This window comes from Eimeria necatrix, genomic scaffold (assembly GCF_000499385.1).
Source record: "Eimeria necatrix Houghton genomic scaffold, Enh_scaff4, whole genome shotgun sequence".
In the NCBI taxonomy this organism is placed as follows: domain Eukaryota; phylum Apicomplexa; class Conoidasida; order Eucoccidiorida; family Eimeriidae; genus Eimeria; species Eimeria necatrix.
The window spans coordinates 87,438-109,882 of record NW_013654790.1 but is presented as its reverse complement, the minus strand read 5'-3'; the positions used below and the strand labels follow the sequence as shown (position 1 = coordinate 109,882).

Genomic DNA, 22,445 nt, shown 5'->3' with positions numbered 1-22,445 from the left:
TTCTTTCAGTGGTTTCCAGGTGTTGAGCTGTACATGTTACCACACAAGCATTAAACTATTACCTTCGCAGCATAACACTCTGTTCACGTTCTGTACGTCGGCCTTTCCATTCCGGAAGAGGTCGAATTTGGGAGAGCCTCCACTCATATGAAAGTGTATTTGCTCCCAACAATAAGAGTCGTTGCAGGCCTTCCCACCGGCAGAAGAAGGCGTACTTTGTAAATGATACCAACTTTGATGCATTAGTATTCTGTATTACTTGAGAGTAGAATGAGTTTTGAGCATTGCTTCGTGACGGTAATTCAAAACATGGTTGCTCGAGCCGTCATGCAGTGTAACCTGCCTGTATTTCACTGCATGCCTTTTCTTAAGTTGCATATCTAACTGCAGAATGAGGCAGAAGAGACACAGTATCAGCCTGCGTCTTCGCAGTTTCCTGTTTTTAAACTTCGTGCAATCCCCAGTCACCATACACTCCAGCCACCTCACTTTTGTCTGATGTTTCCCCTTTCTTGTGACGACAAACGATCTAGGAGTGCACTTCATTCAAACTTTTGGAATCAATTTCATCAGGTGCTTAACTTCCCTTATCTTCGGCAAGTACAACGTTGGTCAAGCCCATTACTTTGAAGCCAAAACACTGGCTCATTTGACATTAACTTTGGCTTTTCGACCATAACGCCTTTGTGTTGCAAATAAAGGTGCGGTGCAGCTACACGTACCGCGTGCATTCGGCCACATTCTGCCTTCCTTAAATCGACTTAAGGCTGTCAAAGAGGGGTAGAATTTCTCGATGGTCTGTCTCCAAATACATTACTTGCACGGGCGATGTGGCGCTCCATCTTAAGTCCCCATTAGTTACAAAAACTGCACAAACCGAAGCGCTGTGAAGCGATCTATTTTAAATGAACCTTCCGTGCTCTGGCTAGAACCAAGATAAAGCCATCAGAAAATGCAGACGTAAGAAATCAATTTCTGGGTGAAATTAACCATGTGTGTCGACCCTGTGCAAAAGTGCGCCGTCGCCATACGCTCTTTTGGTGTCTGGCTTTTCCTGTTTCATCATGCGTCTGCTTACTGAAGCTCTTTCGGTCTAACTAAGATGATTGTGTTGACGCAATGAGTCCCTACAGGGGTGTCATAGCGAAGAATCTACTGCGGCGTTCCGCTAGAGCATAACTTGGCGGTGTTGTGCCCAGGCCGAATTCGTGGCGGCGCGCAAAGTGTTCTCACTGGAAAAAATCCAGATCGCGATAGATTTGGGACTGCGTGGCAGCAGCTGGTGCAGTGCCGACTGCAATGCTTAGTGGAGCGCAGAGTGAGGACAAACACCATAATCGCTTGCTGTTTAGAATGCACTGCTTTATCGTACGGTTTCTCATGCCTGCATAATTACGTCTGTTAAGCAAGATACGCATTCCCGATTTCTACCAAGACTAATCGGGACCCAGAGAGCTACACTAATTCAGCATCATGAGCGTGAGTGCAAAGGACACTCAAACCGAACGCATGCACTACGGAATTTGAAATGAATTCAATTTTTCCTTTCATCTTATTTGGAGAATGAATTACGTTCAATTTTCAGAGGTTACTGAAGTCGCGCCGCTGCCAGTTTAAACGCTGCAATGCCTACTGAATAATAAGAAAGCTTGAATAGAGGTTCTTTCCAGCGTTACCCGTAGCAGATACGAAGGACATTAACAGCTCGTCCATCTACAGTCGCGCTCTTTCTTTTTCATTTACGGTCTTTCCCGTAGCTGCTGACCGCTGACCAAAAAGGCATTGGCACCTCCGCCTAGCTACGTCAGTTTATTTGTGCTGGGACTTCAGCCTAATAACTACTTATGTTGCAGAAGCAAGGAACAATGACCTCAATAGTACTAGATCGTTTTCTAATCCATACATTAAATTTTATACAATGAGTTTTCATTGCTTCTTGAGGATGAATGAGTATTGTGATGGCTTGGGCGTAGCGCATAGAAGCAAACTCCCGTTTAAGTACTGGATTAGCCCATAAGTTCTGCCGCTGTGAGCTTGAGACCCTTCTCCCAAGTGACCGAGGGCATCCTTAACTTGAATTAGTGTGTATTTCTGGCTCGCAGCAATATTGAGAAAGTAACCCGAAAACATCCACAATTGACAGAAGTTATAATGACTATTCCAATTGCCAATAACAAACGTACTTTCTCGATTTAATAGACAACCCTTTTGTTTTATTGAACGCGTGCAGACGGAGCTCGAGCGGAGATGCCTAAACCTAGTTCACGGCGAGTGTCACACTAATGTGTTATTAGCCAGGCTCATCGAGTCTTTGTCACATCTGAAAGAAAATTGAAGCCGCCCTCACACTTGAGGTCTCAGTGTCATGCTTGCTGAAGCACAGGCAATACCGCTTGAGCATTGAGCTCTAAGTCAGTAAATTCTGGGGAAGTGTCTAGATGGAAGTGGGAGCTGAACGTATCAGAATCAGAAAGGAAATCAAAGTGACAAAACTGACCTTTGGACTGGCTCCAATAGACATCAATGGAGCAAGAAAAGATTTAATGAAGCAGCAACCTAACCTACTTACACTAGGAACAAAACGGCGAAAATAACAAGTGACCAACAACAACGGTGCATGGCTTGAAACAACAGTTAAGTAACATGCTGATTTACTTCAGGGAGAAAGCTGTCCATTGGAAATCCTGCAATTTTGTACCCTGGCGCCGAGATGCCGCCTTGTGCAGCTAAGCCCACATCGGGAGTTGAGGAGCTAGTGCGCGCCAGCACTTCAGCAAGCATACAAAAAATAATTCCTGGGCCAAATTAATGACAGGCATTTTGTAAAGTTGATCTAATTCGACGAAAGCTAACCAATCTAGCTGCCCGCAGGCCCCGCCATTCAAGAATAGGGATCCATGATATGACCGTGTGAGGTTTGCTGCGAGAACTCTCACTACCCAGTAAGCCGATGACGGAAAATTCTGTACCATTCAAACAAATTACATGAAATGCATGGGTAGCGACTACGCGCTAGCAATGTTGAAGCGGGCCTCGCGTGGTGCTGCTGCATTCGGCCCAAGCCGGGAGCGCAGGGAGCGCTGCGGGGGGCCAGTTGCTCGGCAGCCAACTGGAAATTCGAATGCACATTTTAAAGTTAATTTACATCACAATTTCAATTTTAAGTCATGGAAAGAAGAATGCCAACAAACCCAAGCCAAAGTTCACCAGAGTAAGCTTCCTAATTCGGTCAGGCTTCTGGACTGTGCAGCGAAATTCGCTAGTCGGCGGTGGTCAGCCCGTCGGTCTCGGCAGCAGTCAATTCCTCCGCCAATTCTTTCCAAACTTTCGCTTTTATTTCGATTTCCGTCTTTTTGCTTTCTGGAAAATAAGAATAAATATAGCATCTGGAACTGTATGCTTTCATTGCGCGTGACTGAAAGCCGATTCGCGCACGCGGCGAGCCCGGCAGCATCGACCACGGCGCCTCCCTGTCCTTCGTGTAGCCGTTAATTTGCCAAAATTTCCCTGCAAAAATGTATTTCACTTACGTAGTAAGACCAGGAGAGGCACCTGAGGGCCGCGGACCTCAGTTTGAGCCCTTCTGGAGCTTCATCGTCAACTACAGCCTTCGCCTGGGGGTCTTCTTGCTGCTGGGGGCCTATGCATGCCTCCTCATGACGGTTTCGGCTGGAAACAACGATCCTCTGGCGCTTCTAAACGTCCTTAGGGCCGCTCCTGAGTCTGCTGGTGAGTCACACATGACCGAACAAGGGTCTCAAGTACCTCACGGCACAGTGGGCTGTGGCCCCAAACAGTGCTCTATAAACTTCTAATCCGCATCACTACAATTCGGATTTTTAATTTTAATACGCATTTACCAAGTGTTTCTTTTCTCAGGCAAATGCCCCCTTTGGGCGGCGCAGTTGGGCTGTGGCCTGCTGATACTCGGGCATCTCACCATGTTGGCTTTCCAATCTCTGACTGACGACGACAGCAGGTGCGCCTTTCCCGGTTCCCCATCTCCTAACAGAATTTTACTTACTGCTGCGACAACATATTGACTGAGACTTTCAGATGGGCTTTTAGACATCTACTAATCGGGCATGATTGCAATTGCTAAATTTGTTTGGGATTCAGCATCAAACAATCCAGGGGATATCGCACAGGGAGCAAATTTCTGCAGCAGGCCTCTTCGTTCGGCGTTGTTGCCTCAACATTGACTCTTCTTGTCGTTTACTCCGCTAACTACTACTTCGACGATCCCTGGATGAACAAAAATATAGGCAGCGGGTCTTCCTGGCTCATTTTTTTCACTTCGCGCCTTTGTGACGCCTTTTCCATGTTTTTCTACGCGGGGTACGTGTAAACTCTATTTCTGGCTTGTGGAACTTACAGACTCTTATAGAGTGACCACTCGAGGCTCAGAGTGCCGCCAGCTTGTGCCGATCTCCAGCTAGTTGCATCTGCGGTTTGATTAAATGCTGAAAATTTGCACTGCCTCGCCTTTTCCTTGTGTCTGACGCAGATCTATATTTTACCTTGAGGCGTACCACTCGGAGGGCGCTGGAGAGGCTTGGGGATGGCTTGGTGCCTTCTGCTTCCACTTGACAGCTTTCGCCGGTGAGTCTAGTTAGACAGAGTGCTCATCATATTCCATTCTGCCTGATCCTTTTACGTTTGTTAGAGTATAACTTATCGGTGCCCCTGTCTTGCCTGTGTGCTTGCGTGTGTGCTTCTGCTGCTGCAGAGCTCGCTGCTCTCGCCACATGGGGCAATTCGTCGTTTCCTGTTTGGGACGCCGTCTACACGGTGATGCTTGGGGTGTCCCTCTGTGTAATGTTCTTGTGGGCTATTTTCTTTGAGCCTGTGAGCCATCGGTTCGATGTCCGTCTCACTCAGTCGGCCATGAGAAACGAATATTACAAGTCCCGAAATGCCATGGCCTACTATGGACCCGCCGTGGTGAATGCAGACGGCGAAATAGACATTGCTGCAGCGGCGCAGCAGGCGCAGGCTTGCCTCAACTGCTGCTCCTGAAGGTTGATGATATTATCGTTGGGCTGCTAATCCCCGCAAGCCCGAGTGACCCTAGCAACGTCCCAAGCTGAGCTGCTGTGACACTTTGACTTACAGCTTCAGCCGATTAGGGATGAATTAGTTTGCGGGTGGCTCGAGGAACCGTTTTTTTGCGGTTCTGGTTTTAGACTCATTATTTTGGCTCTACACTGGCGTCTTCCATCGCGTACTGACCACGCCAACTAGACATACAGAAAGAGATAGCACGCCCTGCAGCGAAGGACTGCATAAACTTGAATTGTTAACGTAATACAGCGTACGCTCACTGCTTTTAATAGCAATTCGCTAGTGTTCTTGCGGGTTTGAAAGACCCGAAGGGAATACCAGCGCAGAAGACATCCACCATCCCAAGCCATCAGCAACAAATGCTGCTCACTATTCAGTCGATGTAGAGTAATGAGACTAGGAATAGATTGGCTCGCACAATCGCACAAAAGCAAAGTAGCAAATGAGACGAAAGCAGTGGGTGGCAGAATAGTCAAAATGAAAGTGGTTTGTCTTTTGGCTCTTCGCGGCGGCTCATTTTCATGAGGAGATCTTGGGCTGGCTTGGTGTTAGCCAGATGGCATTCAGCCAATTCCGTGCTGAATCTGAAGCGCAGATCTTTCATTAAGGCGTCGCTGCTGTACGTAGCGTCCACGCCGAAACTGGCTAATCGCTGCTGCATCTGCTGGTCGCGCTGCTGGCGCTGCTGCTCTCCGCATTGAGTATAGGACTGAGAAGAGGCAGTGGGTTGGTGAAGCCTTGAAGGATCCTTTTCTGCTGCAGGCTTTAGCTTGTCTGCGACTGCGAGCAACCGCTGTCGCATCAACTCCTCCTGCAGCTTTTGCTCCTGCCTCTCCAACTGTATAACCAGCGCCCGTAATCTGTGCTGCTCCTGGCGCCTCGCAACTCGGGCGGCTTTCAAAAGTTTTATTTGTGGTGTTTCTGCAGCCAATGCTGCTTGTTGCTTTGCTGCCTTTCTCTCCTGGAGCTGCTTCGACTCCAGCAGCTTGCGTTGACGGAATTCCTCAATGCATATTTTATCTTTTTCTCTTCTCGACCTTTCCCGAATAGCATTTTTCAGCTGCCTCGCCACCTCCGCTTCCTTGGCAGCTTTTTCAGCTGCTGCTAGCCTGCTCCTTTCCTCCTCTTTTCTCTTTTTGTGCTGTTCAAGCTGCTTAGACAGTTTAAGGCCCCTTTCCCTCAACTTTTGAGCAACCCTGTTCCTTTCTATCGTATCCCTACATCTAGATGTTAGGGCGTTCAGTCCCTGAATCACTAGTGACAACTCCTGCTGTCGTGCTGATGTCCACACCCTCACGCATGTGACCTGCCGCTGGTTGGCGAGGCTCAGCTGCTGCTGTGCATTCAATATCGCCTTCAGGTCCTTCTCTGCAGCGGTCGGAAATGCCAGCTGCAGTCGATTGCACAGACATGCCAACTGCGCCTCGTCGCCATCTCGTTCGGCTAGAGCAACAGAGGACAGCCAACGCACAGTAAAGAGCACTTCAGCGACAGCGTCTCTTTCAGCAGTAGATGCGATAGTACCTGTAGCGCAGCCTCCACTTCCCTCCTCAGGCGCTGCTGTCAACTCTGCCGCAGTGTGCCAATCATCTGTGCATACTTCTTTGGCATCAAAGTCGATGTCCTTCTCCTCATTTTGGATAAGCTTAGGGCTTGTCCCCTCTGCACCTGCTGGGGTCTGGAGGGAGAATTTGCCGCAGCTGCCGTATTGACTCTTCACCTCCGCCTCTGTGACGATGGATTCCTCCAACCAGCTCTCAAGTTTGCTCTTGCGGTTGTGGTGTTGCTGCTGCATCATCGATCTGTGGACAATCCCCGAAGCTGCCTTGTAGAGAGCCTTTTTGTGCAGCAGAATTTGCCGCTGACACTCCTCGAGCTCCTGCGCGTGTTTCTGCTCCAGCTGCAGCAATCGCAACCCGTATTCTTCTAGCAGCTGTTGCCATGGTGCATCAGCAGGGGCTTGCCTCTGTCTCACTGTCGCTGTTGAGCTGCTTTTTGGCAAAGCCGTTATTTCTTCATGTGAACTGTTGGCAACTTTAGGCTCTTTCTTGTTCATTGCCCTGCTTGTGCTACTGCGCCTACTGGCAAACTCCAGCTCGTCCGCTGCTGCTGCTGCACGAACCTCCGGGGCTTCTCCCCGAAAGATCGCATCCTCTGTGTCTGTTAGACTTTGTGGATCCCCCTGCTGCTGCTGTTGCTGACGCTGCAGCCCCAACGGGGTTACACACGTTTGTGGGAGAAGTTGGAGTTCTCTCAAAGTCGAAGTAGCAGCTGCCGCCTCTGTTGCTGCGGCCTTCCAGCTCCTTTCCAGTGATATCGCCTCTTCCTTTAGAGTTGCAGCCACTGACTGGAAGATACAGCCAGCCATAAGCAACAGCTGCCGGTGATCTTCCTGTGTGGGTTCAGTTTGCGGCGGTAGCTCTTTTTCTGTCTCCGATTCAATTAAGGACCCCTCATGTGCTGACAAATTCGCAGCAGCGGCAGTTGCAACTGTATCTTTGATAGATGTACAGTTGCTTCTGGCAGCCAAGTTCAACTGTTTGAGTGAATGCAGCACGAATGAAATACGATGCAGCGTAGCGGCGAAACGCCCAAAAGGGCGACCGGCAGCCAGCGTTTTGGAAGTCGCGCTGCCACCTGCTGCGTCAGCTCGAGACTTGACGTTCGAAGACTGTAAGTCGCCAGGTGTAACCACATCAGCAGCTGCTGCGTTAGTTGCGCCGTGAGTGGCTGTTGCCCCCTCCGTCCCAATTTGCTTTGCAGTACTTGTGTACTCTTCAGCGTCGTCTGCGATGCAACTCACAGCTTGCAGAGCTTCAGAAGACAAGACTTGTTGCAGAGAAAATGTCAGAGCTTGTTCTTGCCTCCGCAGCTTGCTGTTAGTCTCACTCCACTGCCAGCGTAACGCAAGAGATTGCTGCTGCTGCTGCTGCTGCTGGGATCGCCGCACCAGAATGTCCCCCATAGCGGCTGCAGCGCGGTGCTTCTGTTGTTGTCTTTCCAGCAAGGCGCGCATCCTCAAGAAGCAGACATGCAAATGGCTCTACAATTAGCACATTCCAGTTTCTTTCCAACCCGTGCATACCAAAGAACAAATTACTCTTCGGCTGCCCAGCACAACACATCCTCCGTAGCTACCATCGACCAGCTGCCGCTTGAAGACAGACTAATGTTTCGTTCTACCATGGCCTCTCACGTGAGTAGTGCGCGGGTTTCTATTTTCAATGGAGCAGCATCATCGGAACACTCGATTTGTTTCCGCTCAAGGCGTGAATTGGACACGGGCGGCAAGGCCAAGTTAACTGTTATGTGCGCTTGTTCACGGGAAAGAAATTGATGTGTGACCGGAAAGTGGAAGTAAATATTTCAATTGTCAAGCTGGGCGCCTCTACTATCTCATGGGTAGATGCTATGTGCAGAAAGCGCGCAAGAGCTTGCTGTCTTCGTGAGCTACAAAAGCAGCACATAAGACGTGATTCATTTCTCTACCTAGATCTGTACCGTTTAGGTTGAAATCCATATAAACGAAGTGCTAGATCAGTGGTGGTCTCAAACAGCAGTTTCTTGCGTCGAACTGTGCGTGTCGCGTGCATGTATCATGCACTCGCAGGAAAAGAAAAGCCTTGCATTTCAGTAATATAAGGGTACGGCATTGAAACTGTACAGTTATAGCTGATATGCATCCACATCATGTCGAATTTTGCTGAAAACGAACGCATGCACATCGATACCGATGCGGGGCCCCCAAGCCGGAAGGTCTCACGGCAGAAGGCGAGAGAGCGTAAAGTAAAATTAATTATGTGAAAAAAGTTTTATTGTATGCATGCAATACATGTTTTTTCACAAGTCTGGGGATGCTCACCTCTCCAGAGAATTGTGCTTCCACCAGTCAGCCAGGTGAACGCAGTATTGTAGGAGACTTCCTCTAGAATTTCTCGAGTGGAGGCGCCGTCATACTCTTCACATCTTGTTTCCTTGTTTTCTTTGGACTACAGAAACATACGGGCAACATTTCAGCAGCCCTACTGAACGCAAAGTCTCTGCAGTTTTTAGTGGAATGCCCGGCGTTTTCTCGTTCATACGCTTCTGTGGCGGGGTGTGCTCGCACACGCCTTCTAATACTTGTCTTCTTGCCTCATACATATAGAGTAGAAACCATTGGGTTGTACTTGACTGGAAGGTCTGCGTGGGGCCCCAGAAGACATGGACTGTTGTATCTGTCAGGTGTGTGCCCAACAATGGAGGAAACCGAAGGACCGGCGGAGTTCTATGACACGGAAACAGGTCTGTGCTTATTTTTACGACACTTAGTGGCAGCGCAAAGGAGCCCTTCCGTGTTGCTATATCGTGTTCCTGTCGCCAGTGGCATCTGATCAATTGCACTTTCAGTTGCAGTCGTTTTACGAGCGTGTACACTCACAGCGGACTCACTAACGGGTTTGCGAATTTTCAGTCCGAAAATTCAAGCTGACACAGGAAGCCGTAGGCGAAAAGACTGCCATATTGGAAAGCAATGACAACGAGATGACAGAACGACAAAAAGGCAAGAAACGTCTCATACACTTAACGTTCGTAGTAATAATGATGGAATCCTTTACATTCGAGATTAACTTGGGCGCGCCTTTTGTTGTGATGTTTGGGTGCTTCAGCGCTACTGTTGGAGAACGCCGTGCGCTATTGGGACCTTTTCTACAAAGTGCGTTTAATCTCAAGCATTTCCTACGGCATGTGGCTGCCTTATTTCCTACGTCATTTGGCTGCATTCACTTGCTGCTTGTTTGTCTATCTCTTCCCACCGGTGATTCAAGAGTTTAGAGTCTAGGTTCTCGGGTTTAGGGATCGTAACTCTTTGCAGCGTAACACTGATCACTTTTTTAAAGACAGGGCGTGGCTCGCTAAGGAACTTCCCGAGATAGCAGCAGCCTGCACCGCAGCGGAGAAAAGTGGTGCTGAAGAGCATCCACTTCTAGTGGATGTGGGATGCGGAGTGGGTAACGCCTTAATTCCTATTTTGACGGGTGAGATGCGGCTTGTTAGTGGGAAGGCCTTGCGGTATATGCTGACTCCCCTTACAGTGTACGTGCAGCGTCCGTACAGTTTTTTATGGCCAGCGCACCTAGTTGATTTGACTTAAAGTAGGACGGTCTGCTTTGCTTCCTGCAGCAAATCCACGACTGCACGGCGTGGCTTTCGATTGCTCGCCGAGGGCTGTCTCCATCTTGCAGGTAATTACCGAAACTCACCAGTTGTACATGTAACGTATTCCACTTAACTTGGCCTACTTACAGAGTGTATACTTTGCAGACACCTTAAAGGGCATGCAGATACCCCAGTAACATCCTGGTCTGTTGTGCATGCTCCCTTTTTACTGGAACCCTACACCCTTCACCCCTTTTATGTAGTTTTAGTGTCCCATTTTAGTGTCGTCCGTTAGACGCAGCGCAGGCTGGCCTCGCACTGTGCCGTACGCGTTTGCTGCTGGTGCTGCGATAGGAACGGTGGGCTGCCATCTGCGCTGGGCAACAGGATCAGCGCCTCAGTGAATGCAGCAACGGTGGCTCTTGCAGTAGTGGTGGCGGTGAAAGAGTTACACAACTTCCGCAGATAGAAAGCTTAAATAAGGAAAGCACCCAGAGAGAGGCGGCTGCCAGTAGATCGTCCGCATGCACGGGGTCTGCTGTTGCGCCAGTTGCATTCCTTGGTGCAGAGCCTGCTGCATCTATTGCAGCAAGCTCCGCAACGCCGGGCATAGAAAGTCCTGCAGCATGTGTATTAGCAGTCGGTGGGGCGAACGCTGCAGCCACACCGGCAGCAGCTTCTGGGAAGCCTCCAGCAGCGGCTGCAGTCGAAGCTGTGTCTCGTGGTGCGGCTTTATTGTTTAAGCACCCTTGTGGCCAGCTGCGCACAGTTGCAGCTTTTGACATAACAGCGGGAGAGGTGCCTCCACAAATAGCAGCACGAAACAGTGCAGAATTTGTGCTGCTGATCTTCGTGCTGAGCGCTATGCATCCAAAGCACCACAGGGACGTCGCCAGGCGCTGTGCGCAGGTGAACTGCTACTGCTTGCTGCAAGACGCATTAGAACAGATCGAAGGCACAAAAAGTGGACAGCTTGTGGCAACGAAAAGAATGGCTGTCGTGTTATGAATACACGTGTTTGCGTAAAGAACAGGCACGAGCTAATGAGCAAGCTTGTTTGCCCTCCGCACAAGCGTGAGGAGTGCATGCAGGAAGCATATTGTATGTATCTACGTGGCAGTATTCACTAAGCGTTCATGTTCATCTGCTCTTGTGCTCGGGAATTTATGTAATGGATAAACATTCATTGCCAGCGGTGTGCACGTTGCAATTATCTGCCTCGCCGGTGTCGCTCTTTGCTACTGCATCGCCGCAGCAGTAGCAACAGTACGAAGTACACCTGTACACTCCTTGTAAGATTGATTACACACGATGTTTTTTGCAGTTGTTGAAGCCTGGCGGGATGGTGTTGTTTAGAGACTACGCGCGGCTTGATATGGCGCAGCTGAGATTTGCGGAGCAGAAGAAACCGAAAGTTGCTTCAAATCTTTATGCGAGATATGACGGCACCCTTGCCTACTATTTCTCGAAAGGTAATTATACTTAGTTGTAAATAATTAGGTCTAGTTTTCCGCCACCTGTGCATCGACTCACTTCTCCAGGCAGGCATGCATTAGACCAGATGAGCTTCTGTTAGGTTGTTTGGTTTTCGTGAGCGTTGCGTGCGGTGTGGGACAGAAGAGGTTGAGGAGCTTTTTAGTAAGGAGGCGGGGCTTGAGGTCTGTGAAAACAGGTGGGACTATGGCAATAGCGCTGTTAATGGGTGGGATCGGGGCTAGTTGGCTAAGCGATTTAATGTTCCCAAATACGCCTTGATGTCTCTGCTGCATTCAGATATTGCATGCGGGAAATGCTCAACCGGAAAACCGAGCAAAGAATGCAGCGCATTTGGATACAGGCGAAATTCAGAAAATCACAACAGAAGGAGTGCTGATTGTACAATCCTTTATTTTCCAATAGAAGAGGTGTACGTTACCTACAGAAGAGGCGCTCGAAAACGCATCTCCTCGTGAAGCGCACCGGCGGCCTCTCTTTTGAGAAACATATGGACTACTACGTTAATGCTCTTCTCTTATTCAGATTTACTTTTTGTATGCAAGTTGCTTGCGCTTACCAGCTTCGTTTCCTGCTTCATTGGGATTTACGCCCTAAGTGTTTCAAGAGCAAGTCATACATGCGAGTCCTACATACAACCAATTAGCGAATGCGCCTCTTGCTTTGAGTGGATAGTTGCTTGGGGAAAGACACTGAACCACCAATTACTGGCATCACGAAGTGTAAACTACGCACCACAAGCTACCGGTATGGCGCAGAGCCAAACGCTGAAGTCCAGCTATAGAGCCTAAGCTTTAAACCAGATTTATAGAGCCTAAGCTTTAAACCAGATTATAGTTTAACGGTTAGGGCTTCGTTGCTGTTGTTCAAGTAATTGAAAGGCACTACGATGTAGAGTTCAGTGCCTCGGTTCTTGAGAGCTACAGGTGCACTCTTGCTTGTTAGTATTTGGGACTCTCTAGTGTATGCACCTCCCCATGGAGAAGAAATGCAGCCATCACACCTAGCGCGTTCAACAAGCGCTTACGAGACCAGTGCGCGGGAGCAGCAAACGCAGCTGAGCTGAGAGGCGTCACGTAATCGTTCTTTTACTGAGCCACCGCAAGTGTCTGGCCTGCTGTTGTGTTTCAGCCTTTTGCCATGGAATCATATATGTTTGCTTCGCGGCAAACGAAATAGTATGGATCCATACGTTCTATTCGTTTCGTTTTATGCGCCGTGGCCAGCTAGTTCACGCAGTCCTGTGTTGATCCTTTCGTTCATTTAGTCGCTAGCCCTCTAAAGATAACGGCAACCTAATCAAGATCAAAAGCAGATGAGGAGAATCAGCATCACGACGCCAGCACTACGCATTTAGTATCGACGTTCTGCAGCCACCAAATTATCACTGCTGCGCCCTTTAACTACCAAAACTAACTCCTCTCATTCTTATCCCTCCCAACATACCTACACGGACATAAACTCACTAAACAAAAGCCGCAGCATCCACATAAGATGCTCATTCCATGTCTAAGCAGATTGTCGTCGCTGCATCATGTGGATACTCCACTAGGTTGCAGCAAACCTACTGTAATGTGCCCGCAGATACATAAGAACAATAAGTTCTGAAACGAAATGAGCAAGCAGCAAACATATAGTGTTATTCAATGTCAAAAAGTGGGAACACTTTATCCCTACTGGTCCGTACGGGCGCAATTGCGCCTTTTGAAGCCACCTGGGGGACCTCCTTGCTGTTGGCGCTTCACCCCGTGCCAGCTATGAGAGCCTTGTTGCTGCTGCAACGGCGGCTGTGAGCACCTCTGCTGCAGTGATGCACTGTTCTGCTGAATCTGACACTGCTGTTGCTGTTGCTGTGGATACTGCTGCTGCGGAGGCGGCGGATACTGCTGCTGTGGTTGCTGCTGCGGTTGATACTGCTGCTGCTGAGGCTGGTGCTGATGCAGCTGCGCATACTGCTGCTGCTGGAAATATTGTTGTTGATGCGGGGATTGCTGTTCCTGCTGGGAGCCCAACCGCTGTTGCTGGTGGTATTGTTGCTGCTGCTGGTACTGCTGCTGCTGCATCAGACCCTGCTGTTGTGGATAAGCACGATGTTGTAAATGTGCCTGGCGCTGCTGCTGCTGCTGCTGCTGCTCTGGTGGAGGTGGAGCAGGGGGCTGCATAGGCTGCTGGGGGAACATGCGTGGCTGCCCGTACGGCTGCTGCTGAAAGTTTTGCTGCTGCCTATGCTGCTGATGCACACTTTGCTTGTTATGTTGCTCTGGTGACTGCATACAGTGTTGTCCCTGCATGTGCTGCTGCTGCTGCTGGCTGTACGAAAGGGCTACCTGCGACTTCTGGAGCTGCAGGTGCTGGTGTTGCTGGTCAGGAGCCTCTTGCGGCCACCGCTGCTGGTGCCGATGTTGCTGATGGTTGTACCTTATCGGCGCACGTGGACGCTGGTCCGCATACACTTGGGGGAGCTGCTGCTGCTGATGCTGCTGCTGCTGCTGCTGTGACTGGTGCTGCACTGTGAGCCGCAAATCGCTCCCCTGGAAACCTGATCCGTCTCGCTCCCTTCCGCCTGGCTGCACCCGACACGGCCGAGCGCACTGTTGCTGTACCTGCTGCTGCTGCTGTTGTGGTTGCTGCTGTTGCGACTGCTGCTGCTGCGGCTGCTGCTGCTGAGGCTGCTGCTGCTGTTGCTTACATTGGTAAGGTTCTTCAGGTGGTGGAGGTGGGGGCGAACGCGGTAACAGTCGAGAATGAGGGCCTCCTCTGCAGGGTGGCTGCCAGCTGCAGCACCACCAACACAGCAGCAAGACCAAAAATTGCTGGTCTGATACACAGAAGCAACAAGAGAAGCAAGAACAGCAGCAGTAGCAAGAACAGCAGCACGACAACGGCAGTAGCATACCAAGTATATCTGCTGAGCTCTTCAGGAAGCGCCACTATCACATCGGGATGCTGCGCAAGGTCGCAAGTAACAACAGCAGCAAAGTAAGACCATGGCATAAGTCGAGGGCCATGAAACAACACGAACAGACGAATGCATGGCGAGGATAGAGACGCAGATGTACATTGAAAACACCCACTAAAAATCCGGAACACAAAGCGGGGAACAGTAAAGGAACGGAATAAAATGGAAATGACGAAGAGAGAAAACGAGCAGGACACAACAGGCGAGTAGGCTTAAGCTCCTAAGGTTCCACAAATGCAGCAGAAGTAGCGCTGCAGACGGCATCCTTGAGGATGCACATCAGACAAAACTGAGTAACAACACAGGAACACAGGGGAACGAACAGCGGTAAAGAACGAGAAAAAGGCAAAATGGAGCAAGGGCGAGAGGCGCAGACAGTCTTCACAAGACTACGTAGAGATGCACACTGAATGAACGAAAAGAATTAATAGAAGTAAATACAAGAACAAAACACATGATTGGTATCTTTGATAAGCAAACAGAACACACCTCCACTACTGTTGTTCCCTTCAAGCATTCTTGAAGAGACAACTCCCAAGGCAAAAGATACGCAGGAATGAGCCCAGTGGAGGGCGTTCCTGCTGAAGTTGTTCCTGCTGCTTCTGCCTCAGCGCCTAGTGGGGATACTTCGGCGGAGCCTGCTTCCGCTGTCGTCGCATCGTGTGTTGCCGTTTCTGCTGCTGAATATGCTGCTGTCGCACTGTTTGCCTGCGGCTGCAAGGTGACGCCCGCGTGCGCTGCAGTGATCGGCAGCAACAACCGAAAGCCCTTCCCTGCTGTTGACTGCGAGGCTGCTGCTGATCCTCTGGCCGCCGTTGCGTCACCTGGCTCCGATGCGCTTGTTCTTTCTGCTTCTGCTGTTGCTGTTGTGTTAGCTGTTGCTGCTGCTGCTACTTGCAGCAGGGGTCCGGCGGCACATCGTTGAAGCAACAGGCATCCCTCTGAGAGTTCTGCTGCGTTGCCTGGTCTCTTCTGGGCGTGCTGCTGTTCCAGTTTCTTGCAGCAGTGCTGTTGCAGCAGCAACGCGTGCTGATGCAAAGGCACGTCCTCCCGAAGCATCAGCGGCAGCCGGAATCCCTCAGCACTTGGCAACCGAAAGCAAACATCCCAACATATCACTGATTCGGCGGCGCGCGTCTTCTGCTGCTGATGTTGCTGGGGGGACTCTTCACTCGCAGATTCGGCATCAGCCACAACAGCCTCCTGGCGCTCTCCGCCCTCCTGCCCCACCAGTTCCTGCTGTTGCTGCTCCTGCTGTCGCCGCCGCGGCTGCTCTCTTTGCTGGTTCATGTCTGCGTCGTGGCAATCCTCCTGCAACTGGTGATCATGTGTCTGATCTTTCGACTCTTCCTGTAGCTCATTCTGTTTTTGCTGCTGCTGGCCTTGCTGCCCCTGCAGCTTGCGTGGGACCAGTATTTTGGTCCTATTGTGAACTCGTCTGGAATGAGTCGGCGGCAAAAACAAAAAGTCGATCCCACGGCGGAGACAGACACTGCGCAGCTGAGCTGGGTGGGCCCTGGGCACAAATAATCCAAACCGTAAACCCTGAAGACTAAGTCTGCAGCCAGAAATGACAAGCCTTCCAACCCGGTACCGAGGCCCTGCAGTCCACGCTCTGACCTGCATTTGCTTGACACCTTGACCTAGAAAACTAACGGCATTGGTTCCATGTGTGCTCTTCAGATCGCAGTCTAGGATTTGCTTTGTGGTTTAGGGTCTGGGATTGAGATTTTACGTTTTAGAGTTTTGTGCCATACCCTTTCCGGCGTCTGGGCTCTTGCTGCTGCAGCCGCTGCCTCTGCGCTGCTTCAATGGCCCTTGCTGCATTTTCGAGAAGCGAAATGTCGCGATCGAATTCTTTTTTGCCCATGGAACTCAAGGGGCAGTAACTGACGCGTAAGGGCACTCGAGAAGCAACGGCGGATGACAGTGCTGCTGCTGCAGGCGCTGCTGCTGGCTCTGTTAGTGAGGATGCTGCTTCTTTTTCTTCTGTTGCACTTTCTGCTTGAAGGGGAAAAGACGAATTTGCAGGAGGCGCAGTTACTGCGGCTTCTCTAAGTGGAGTGGAGACTGCAGCGGAGAAAGCCGTTGGTGCTCCATTTGCTTTTTGTGCGTCTGCCGGAACTGGGCTGTTAGGCGACCTGGCAGCAGCAGCAATGGCTGCGTCAGCCGCTGCTTCTCCCTCAAGATGAGCCAGCATGGGATCTTGGCTGCGCGTGCGAATCATGTGCTGCTGCAGCAGCAGGTGCTGCCGATAGCACTTGAGACAGCAGGTACGCAGCAGACACTGCGGGCAGCGGTAAGGAGGTGACTCCTTCTTGCATATGATGCATTCCAACAACTGCCGCTTTGCTGCTGCCTGAGATACTGCTGGTGCTGCTGCTGTGGACTCGGACTCGGTCTCCGGCATAGCAGCAGGATTGTCGGCTGTCGCCTCACCCACAGCAGCAACTTGTACAGGTGCTGGCGGAGATACGACGGCTGCTTGTGTTGCTGCTGCTGCAGCTTGTCCTGTTGCTGTTTCTGCTGAAGGTGATACTATTCCCGCTGGTTCACCGGTAATTTCTGCTGCTGAGCGGACTGGCAAGGCAGCCGGTGCTAGCGCTGGCGTCGCCATCTGCGCAGATTCCTCGATATTCCTGCTGCTGCTGCTGCCCCTTTCTTAAGCTATGTTTACTGTGTTACTGCCGGCGTTGTCGTTGCTGTTCTTAGTGTTGCTTGGGAAACTGCCAGCCGGTCCGCTGTACCGTGGCTAGGTCGTGGACGGGGGGCGCTTCCTTGTTTCCCCACTCTTTTGCCTGTGTTGCTGTTTCTGCTGCTTCTCGCCGTGGATTGAAAATGCTTTGCGTGAGCTACTGTTGTGGAACAGCGGCAGCAGGGGCTTTGAGGCCTGAGTAACTTCAGAAGGCCTTTCGGCCTCAAGGCCCAAGCCCTAGGCCCTAAAGCCTCTACACAAACGTGTAAGGCCTAGCTCGTAAACTAATCTTAATTAGAGTCAAATAATACGCTTTATTTCCGCTTTGGTTCCAATAGCTGTTACGGCAGCAGTAACAACAATAGAAGGCTATGGGCCCCATGCCAGCAGTGTCGCCCCACAGCGGCGGAGGCCCTCATTGTTCAAAGATGTCAATTTTGATGAAACTCTAGTTTAGTTCAATTTATTCAGATCCAGTTTAATTTGCAGCAATAAAAGTAAACAGAAGCCCACAAGGGCTAGTGAGCGGGAGGCGGGGCCCCCTCCAGGTCTCGGCTTGAAGGATCAGGGCAAGGCACGTAGGTCTGAGGTATCTAAGAAGCCGTACTCCATTGAGACTCGATATCCGTAATGAGATCTTCAGTAGAAGACCCTATGCGGTCAGAGTCCACTACCGCTGCTGCGGCGGCTGCAGCATCGACAGCAGTAGCAGCAGCAGCAGCGGCGGGCCCAGGTCAAGAACAGCAGACTTTGTCGCCGCAGAAACTTGATTTAAAGAAGTGCCATGAGGGCAGCGACCAGGAGATATTGACTGACAAAGAAGAAGATAGTGACTGGGACTGCAGCAGCAGCAACAGCAGTAACAGCAGCAGCAACAGTGATGGAACCTCCAGTGTATCTACACTTCAAGATGACGAATCACAAGAGGAGAGCCCCCCAGCTTTGTGCCTTTTGTGCCCTTTCCGCTGCGTGGGCGAAGACTGCAGCAGCGGCAAGGGCAAGAAGACACCTGCTGCTATCGTGCTCCAGCACATGCGGGAGGTACACGGTTTAGATCTGACAGCAGTAGACAAATGGCTCCTACCAAATGAGCAGCGCCCGCATCAGCAGCAGTTGCCCCCATTAAATCATTACACGCGCATTGCCCTGGTCACATTTTTGCGTCAGCAGCAGCGGCGGCAGGAGGAGCAGCTACAGCACCAGCAGGATGATCAAAAGGGCCAGCCGCAAGAGTACACCGCAGTCACTGAAGCTTTAAGATCCCTCACGGCGGACTCTCCTGTTTTTTGTTGCCCTGAGGAGCTGTTACTTGCAGCTGACTCGGAAGATCCGCTGCTATGGGATGTAGACGACTTCAGCAGCGATGACGAAGAGGCTGCTGCTTCTGCTGGTACTTGTGACCTTACAGCTGCGGCAGCAGCAGCACCTGCAGGACGAAAAGGCAGCTTTTTTCCCCCCGTCACCCCTTGCAACACGGAAGTCTACGATCGCGTGCTGCAGCACCGCATGGGCAATGCAGCGTCTGCTGCTACTGCAGGAGCCAACAGCAAGAGCAGCTACAGCACAGAAGACGCGACAACAGCACTCAACGGAAGAAGGCAAAATGCACGAGTAGCAGTAGGGGACTCCGCGGAAGATAAAGGCTACTTCGCAGGCTATGGCGAGCTATCTATACACCGCGAGATGATCACAGACACCGCCCGCACAGAGGCCTACAGAGACTTCCTGCTACAGCGTGCAGGTCAGCATGCGTTGCTGCCGCGGGCGTGTCTGTGGTTGCTGCAGTTGCCATGATTATTGTTTGTGCCAACCTGATTGCTGCTGTTGGTGTTGCTGCTGCCGCATCTGGTATTTCGGCTGGTTTTGTTCAGGCTGCTACAGCAGGTGGGTCAGGTCCTGTGGTGCAGCTGCATTTGCTGTCAGGGCAAGAAAGGCTGTTTTTTGCCGCCAACAGCTTTCATGCGCAGCTTCAAATTGGCCTTTAGGGTTTAGGCCTTAAGGTTCAGGGTTTGTGGCTGCAGAGGCTATTCGTGGCAAGGTGGTGTTAGACGTGGGCTGTGGCAGCGGCATCCTTAGCCTCTTCGCCGCTCAAGCGGGTGCTCGCAAAGTACATCCTCAAGCATTGACCCGAAAGCTTGAACTATGAGCCCCAGAGTGGAGTGTGATCCTTTAGTGGAATACACGAATCTTGACAAGAGCTAGCGGTAAGAGTCATTGGAGTCCACGGGTGACGACCACAAGCTTGGAGTGTCGGGTTTGCTCAGGTGGTGGCACTGGATGCGTCTTCTCCTATTGTTTCTGTGGCTCGTCGGGTGGTTGCCGCTAACGGGTTTTCGTCTGTCATTCAGGTCGTGCACGCAAAGGTGGGTTGCCGGGTTTGCAGTTTGGTGTTAAAGACCTTTGGGTTGTATCGCAGCCATAAGAGCTTGATGTTTGGGGCTGCCCTTACCACTTCACTAGTTACCTAGAATTTGCAAGAAGCCGGTTACTGCTGCTTCTGCTTCTGTCTCTCCCTGCACGTTGCTATAGCTATGCCTTACAGAAGGCTTAGCGATCAATGCCTAGCGCGCAGGGTTTGAGATTCGACTCAGGTGGAGTCTGTAGAACTGTACTGGACGGATGAAACGGAAACAGAAGTGGTCGCGGTGGGCCTTTTAGACTTGCTGCTGCAGTTCGTGCTGCCGTTGTTTCTCAGCCAGCATAGTTTTTCTGTTTTTTAGTGTGCAGCTGATGCTCTTGCTACTGCTACTGGGTTGTGCATGTTTTATTGCAGCTGGCTTCTGGCTCTGCGGCTAGTGCTGGCCTTCGCTTATTTGCGTGTGACGTTCTGGTCTCGGAGTGGATGGGCTACGGTCTGCTATTCGAGTGCATGTTGTTCTCCGTGCTGCACGCCAGAGACAAGTAATGCAAAGTGGCAAATGCAACAGCAACTGCAGCAGCATCAGCAATAGCAGCGACAATAGTGGCAGAATTAGCAGTAGGTTGACAATGCTTTTCTGTGCAGGTACTTGAAGGCAGACGGGCTGCTGGTTCCCAATAAAGCGCTGATTGGAGTGAGACCTTACAAACACACTGACTGTAGGAGCTACACCCACCTATGCGGTTAGAGCTGCTGCAGCTGCTGCCTCTGCTTCTGTGGTTGCCGTCAGTGCTGCTTGTTTAGTGAGGGAACAGCAGCTGAATGAAGTGCCACACCGTTGTTTGAGTCAGGACATTTCTGCTTCACAGGAAGCATTAGGGTGACGCGCAGAGCAAGTGCTGCTGCATTAGTTGCTGTTGCTTCTGTTACCACTACAGGTGTGCACTGCGGACATGCGTGAGGAGCAGCAGGAGCGCCGTGGGCCTTTCGAGTCTTTGGTTTACGGCTTTGACCTCTCAGCGCTTCAGACACCGGACGACCTTCTCTTTGGCCAGCTCGAGGTGCAACTAGTGCAGCAACAACAGCTCAACCAGAAACAGCAACAGCAGCAGCAGCCAATTTGTCTTCTTGACTTGAATTCTGTGACGGCGGGGGAAGTACGGACTCTCAGATGTCCAATTAACGTAGGCAACGCTCAGTCTCTACTTTTCGTTTGTTTCATTTTTCTTTGCTTTTGTTGAGCTATCTGTGCATCTTTTTGTGGTACTTTATGTTGTCTTATTTTCATACGTTTCAGTATTATTTTTTCTACTCATCTATTTTTGTATGGGCCTGACATCCGCAAACGTGTCCATCTGCATCCATGGCTATTTGTGTCTGTCTTGTTCTTCTGGTTGTCACTGTCCCTGTCTTTCCCACATTTTTTGTGCGTTTTGCTCATATATGTGCTTGCCCGATTTGTTTTTTTCTTAGTTTTGGCCTTCTCGCTTATCTTAGTGCTTGTTTTTATCTGCCTCTGCCTCCTTTTTGTTGCGCTTATCTGTACAAATTTCCGTTTCTTCTTCTCAGTTATTTTTCTGTTAATATGCTTGCCCGAGCAGTCTTATCCCTGTTGTCTCTCCCAGACCTCAGCGCTTTCTACTTTTCGTCAGCAATCAGAAGCATGCTGCCGCTTCAACCAGTGTTGCCGCAGCTGCTGATACTTCTGCTGCTGCTGCTGCGTCTGCTTTGTTGCTGCAGTTAAGCTTGCCTCCTCCCCCTGAGGTTTGTAGCAGCCTCGTATTTTACTTTGACTGTTTTTTCGAGCCTATCCAGCCCAAGGGTGGCCCTTCGCTGATTTGCTTTTCCAAGGAGGTTGCCGCAGAAGGGGCAGCAACAATGGACTCGCCATTAGCAGCAGAAACGAAGCCTGTAGCAGGGACCTTGGTGCTGAGCACCAGCCCTTTGAAACAGCCAACGCATTGGAAGCAAACGGTCCTTCACCTGCTGGTGGGCGAAAGCAAAATATCTCACTGCAGCGGCGGTAGTAGAAGCGTCAACGGAACAGCAACAGAAGCACCTCCAGGAAGTAATATATTTCTTGCGTCTGCGCGTGCGTGTGTGTATGTGCCTGTGCTTGCGTGTATGTGTGTGTACATGCGTGTATGTGTGTATATGTGCGTGTGTGGGGTTGGGACATTACAGGACGGCGAAGGAAAGGCGTGGAGCCTAAGTGCGACTCCTGGTTACCGTACGTGTGCCGGCTTGCTGTTAGTTGCTGCAATTACTGAAACTTTTCTTGCTATTGCCCTTGCCACCTTTAGTGGTGCGTGCAGCTTTCAGGTGCCTCCCTTTGTACTTGCATGCATCTTATGCGCAGCCACCCTCAGGGGCCACATGAGCATCAACCCAGACCCTAATCCCAGCAGCAGGCGAAGCATCGTAATCACGCTTGAGTTGGAGAGACAAGGGAAGGAAACGTTGGTTAGGTCATATCCTATGCAATGAAGGACCAAAAGAAGATCTTTTAATACAACGCATCTGCGTGCATATCAGTATCTATGCCTATTCCATTTTTTGAATAGTGAATGTACCTGCGGCGCTGTTGAACTGCTTTTCCATTTTGTCTCCTTTGTTTTGTTCCGATCCCGTGAAGGTGAAAATGGGGAGACAGAATATGGGTAGGAGCTGGGCCGCTGAGATTTATGTAATGACATAAGGGGTGACAGACACCAGAAATAACTGCTAGGGGAGAA

General features: G+C 50.6%; 5 protein-coding genes across 5 annotated transcripts; 3 read left to right on the top strand and 2 right to left on the bottom strand.

Annotated features, from left to right (window-relative positions):
• Positions 1–3,515: 3,515 nt before the first annotated feature.
• Positions 3,516–5,019, top strand: ENH_00058820 (hypothetical protein, conserved; the record flags this gene model as incomplete). Its single annotated transcript, XM_013583619.1, has 5 exons — positions 3,516–3,729; positions 3,880–3,979; positions 4,120–4,338; positions 4,508–4,602; positions 4,730–5,019. 5 exons carry the CDS (start codon positions 3,516–3,518, stop codon positions 5,017–5,019), a joined length of 918 nt encoding a protein of 305 aa, XP_013439073.1.
• Positions 5,020–5,536: 517 nt separating this feature from the next.
• ENH_00058810 (hypothetical protein, conserved) lies at positions 5,537–8,080 on the bottom strand (the record flags this gene model as incomplete). The annotated part of the gene is made up of 1 exon (XM_013583618.1): positions 5,537–8,080. The coding sequence occupies one exon, from the start codon at positions 8,078–8,080 to the stop codon at positions 5,537–5,539; it is 2,544 nt and encodes an 847-aa protein (XP_013439072.1).
• A 1,222-nt stretch (positions 8,081–9,302) lies between these two features.
• ENH_00058800 (hypothetical protein, conserved) lies at positions 9,303–11,921 on the top strand (the record flags this gene model as incomplete). The annotated part of the gene is made up of 7 exons (XM_013583617.1): positions 9,303–9,348; positions 9,714–9,760; positions 9,920–10,082; positions 10,228–10,289; positions 10,558–11,112; positions 11,528–11,675; positions 11,821–11,921. 7 exons carry the CDS (start codon positions 9,303–9,305, stop codon positions 11,919–11,921), a joined length of 1,122 nt encoding a protein of 373 aa, XP_013439071.1.
• Positions 11,922–13,370: 1,449 nt separating this feature from the next.
• ENH_00058790 (HIT zinc finger domain-containing protein, putative) lies at positions 13,371–17,273 on the bottom strand (the record flags this gene model as incomplete). The annotated part of the gene is made up of 4 exons (XM_013583616.1): positions 13,371–14,472; positions 14,594–14,643; positions 15,146–16,172; positions 16,414–17,273. 4 exons carry the CDS (start codon positions 17,271–17,273, stop codon positions 13,371–13,373), a joined length of 3,039 nt encoding a protein of 1,012 aa, XP_013439070.1.
• Positions 17,274–17,981: 708 nt separating this feature from the next.
• Positions 17,982–22,197, top strand: ENH_00058780 (Protein arginine N-methyltransferase 6, related; the record flags this gene model as incomplete). Its single annotated transcript, XM_013583615.1, has 10 exons — positions 17,982–19,092; positions 19,373–19,458; positions 19,616–19,714; positions 19,943–19,996; positions 20,125–20,252; positions 20,356–20,404; positions 20,649–20,894; positions 21,451–21,699; positions 21,895–21,940; positions 22,070–22,197. The coding sequence occupies 10 exons, from the start codon at positions 17,982–17,984 to the stop codon at positions 22,195–22,197; spliced, it is 2,196 nt and encodes a 731-aa protein (XP_013439069.1).
• Between the last annotated feature and the right edge of the window lie 248 nt (positions 22,198–22,445).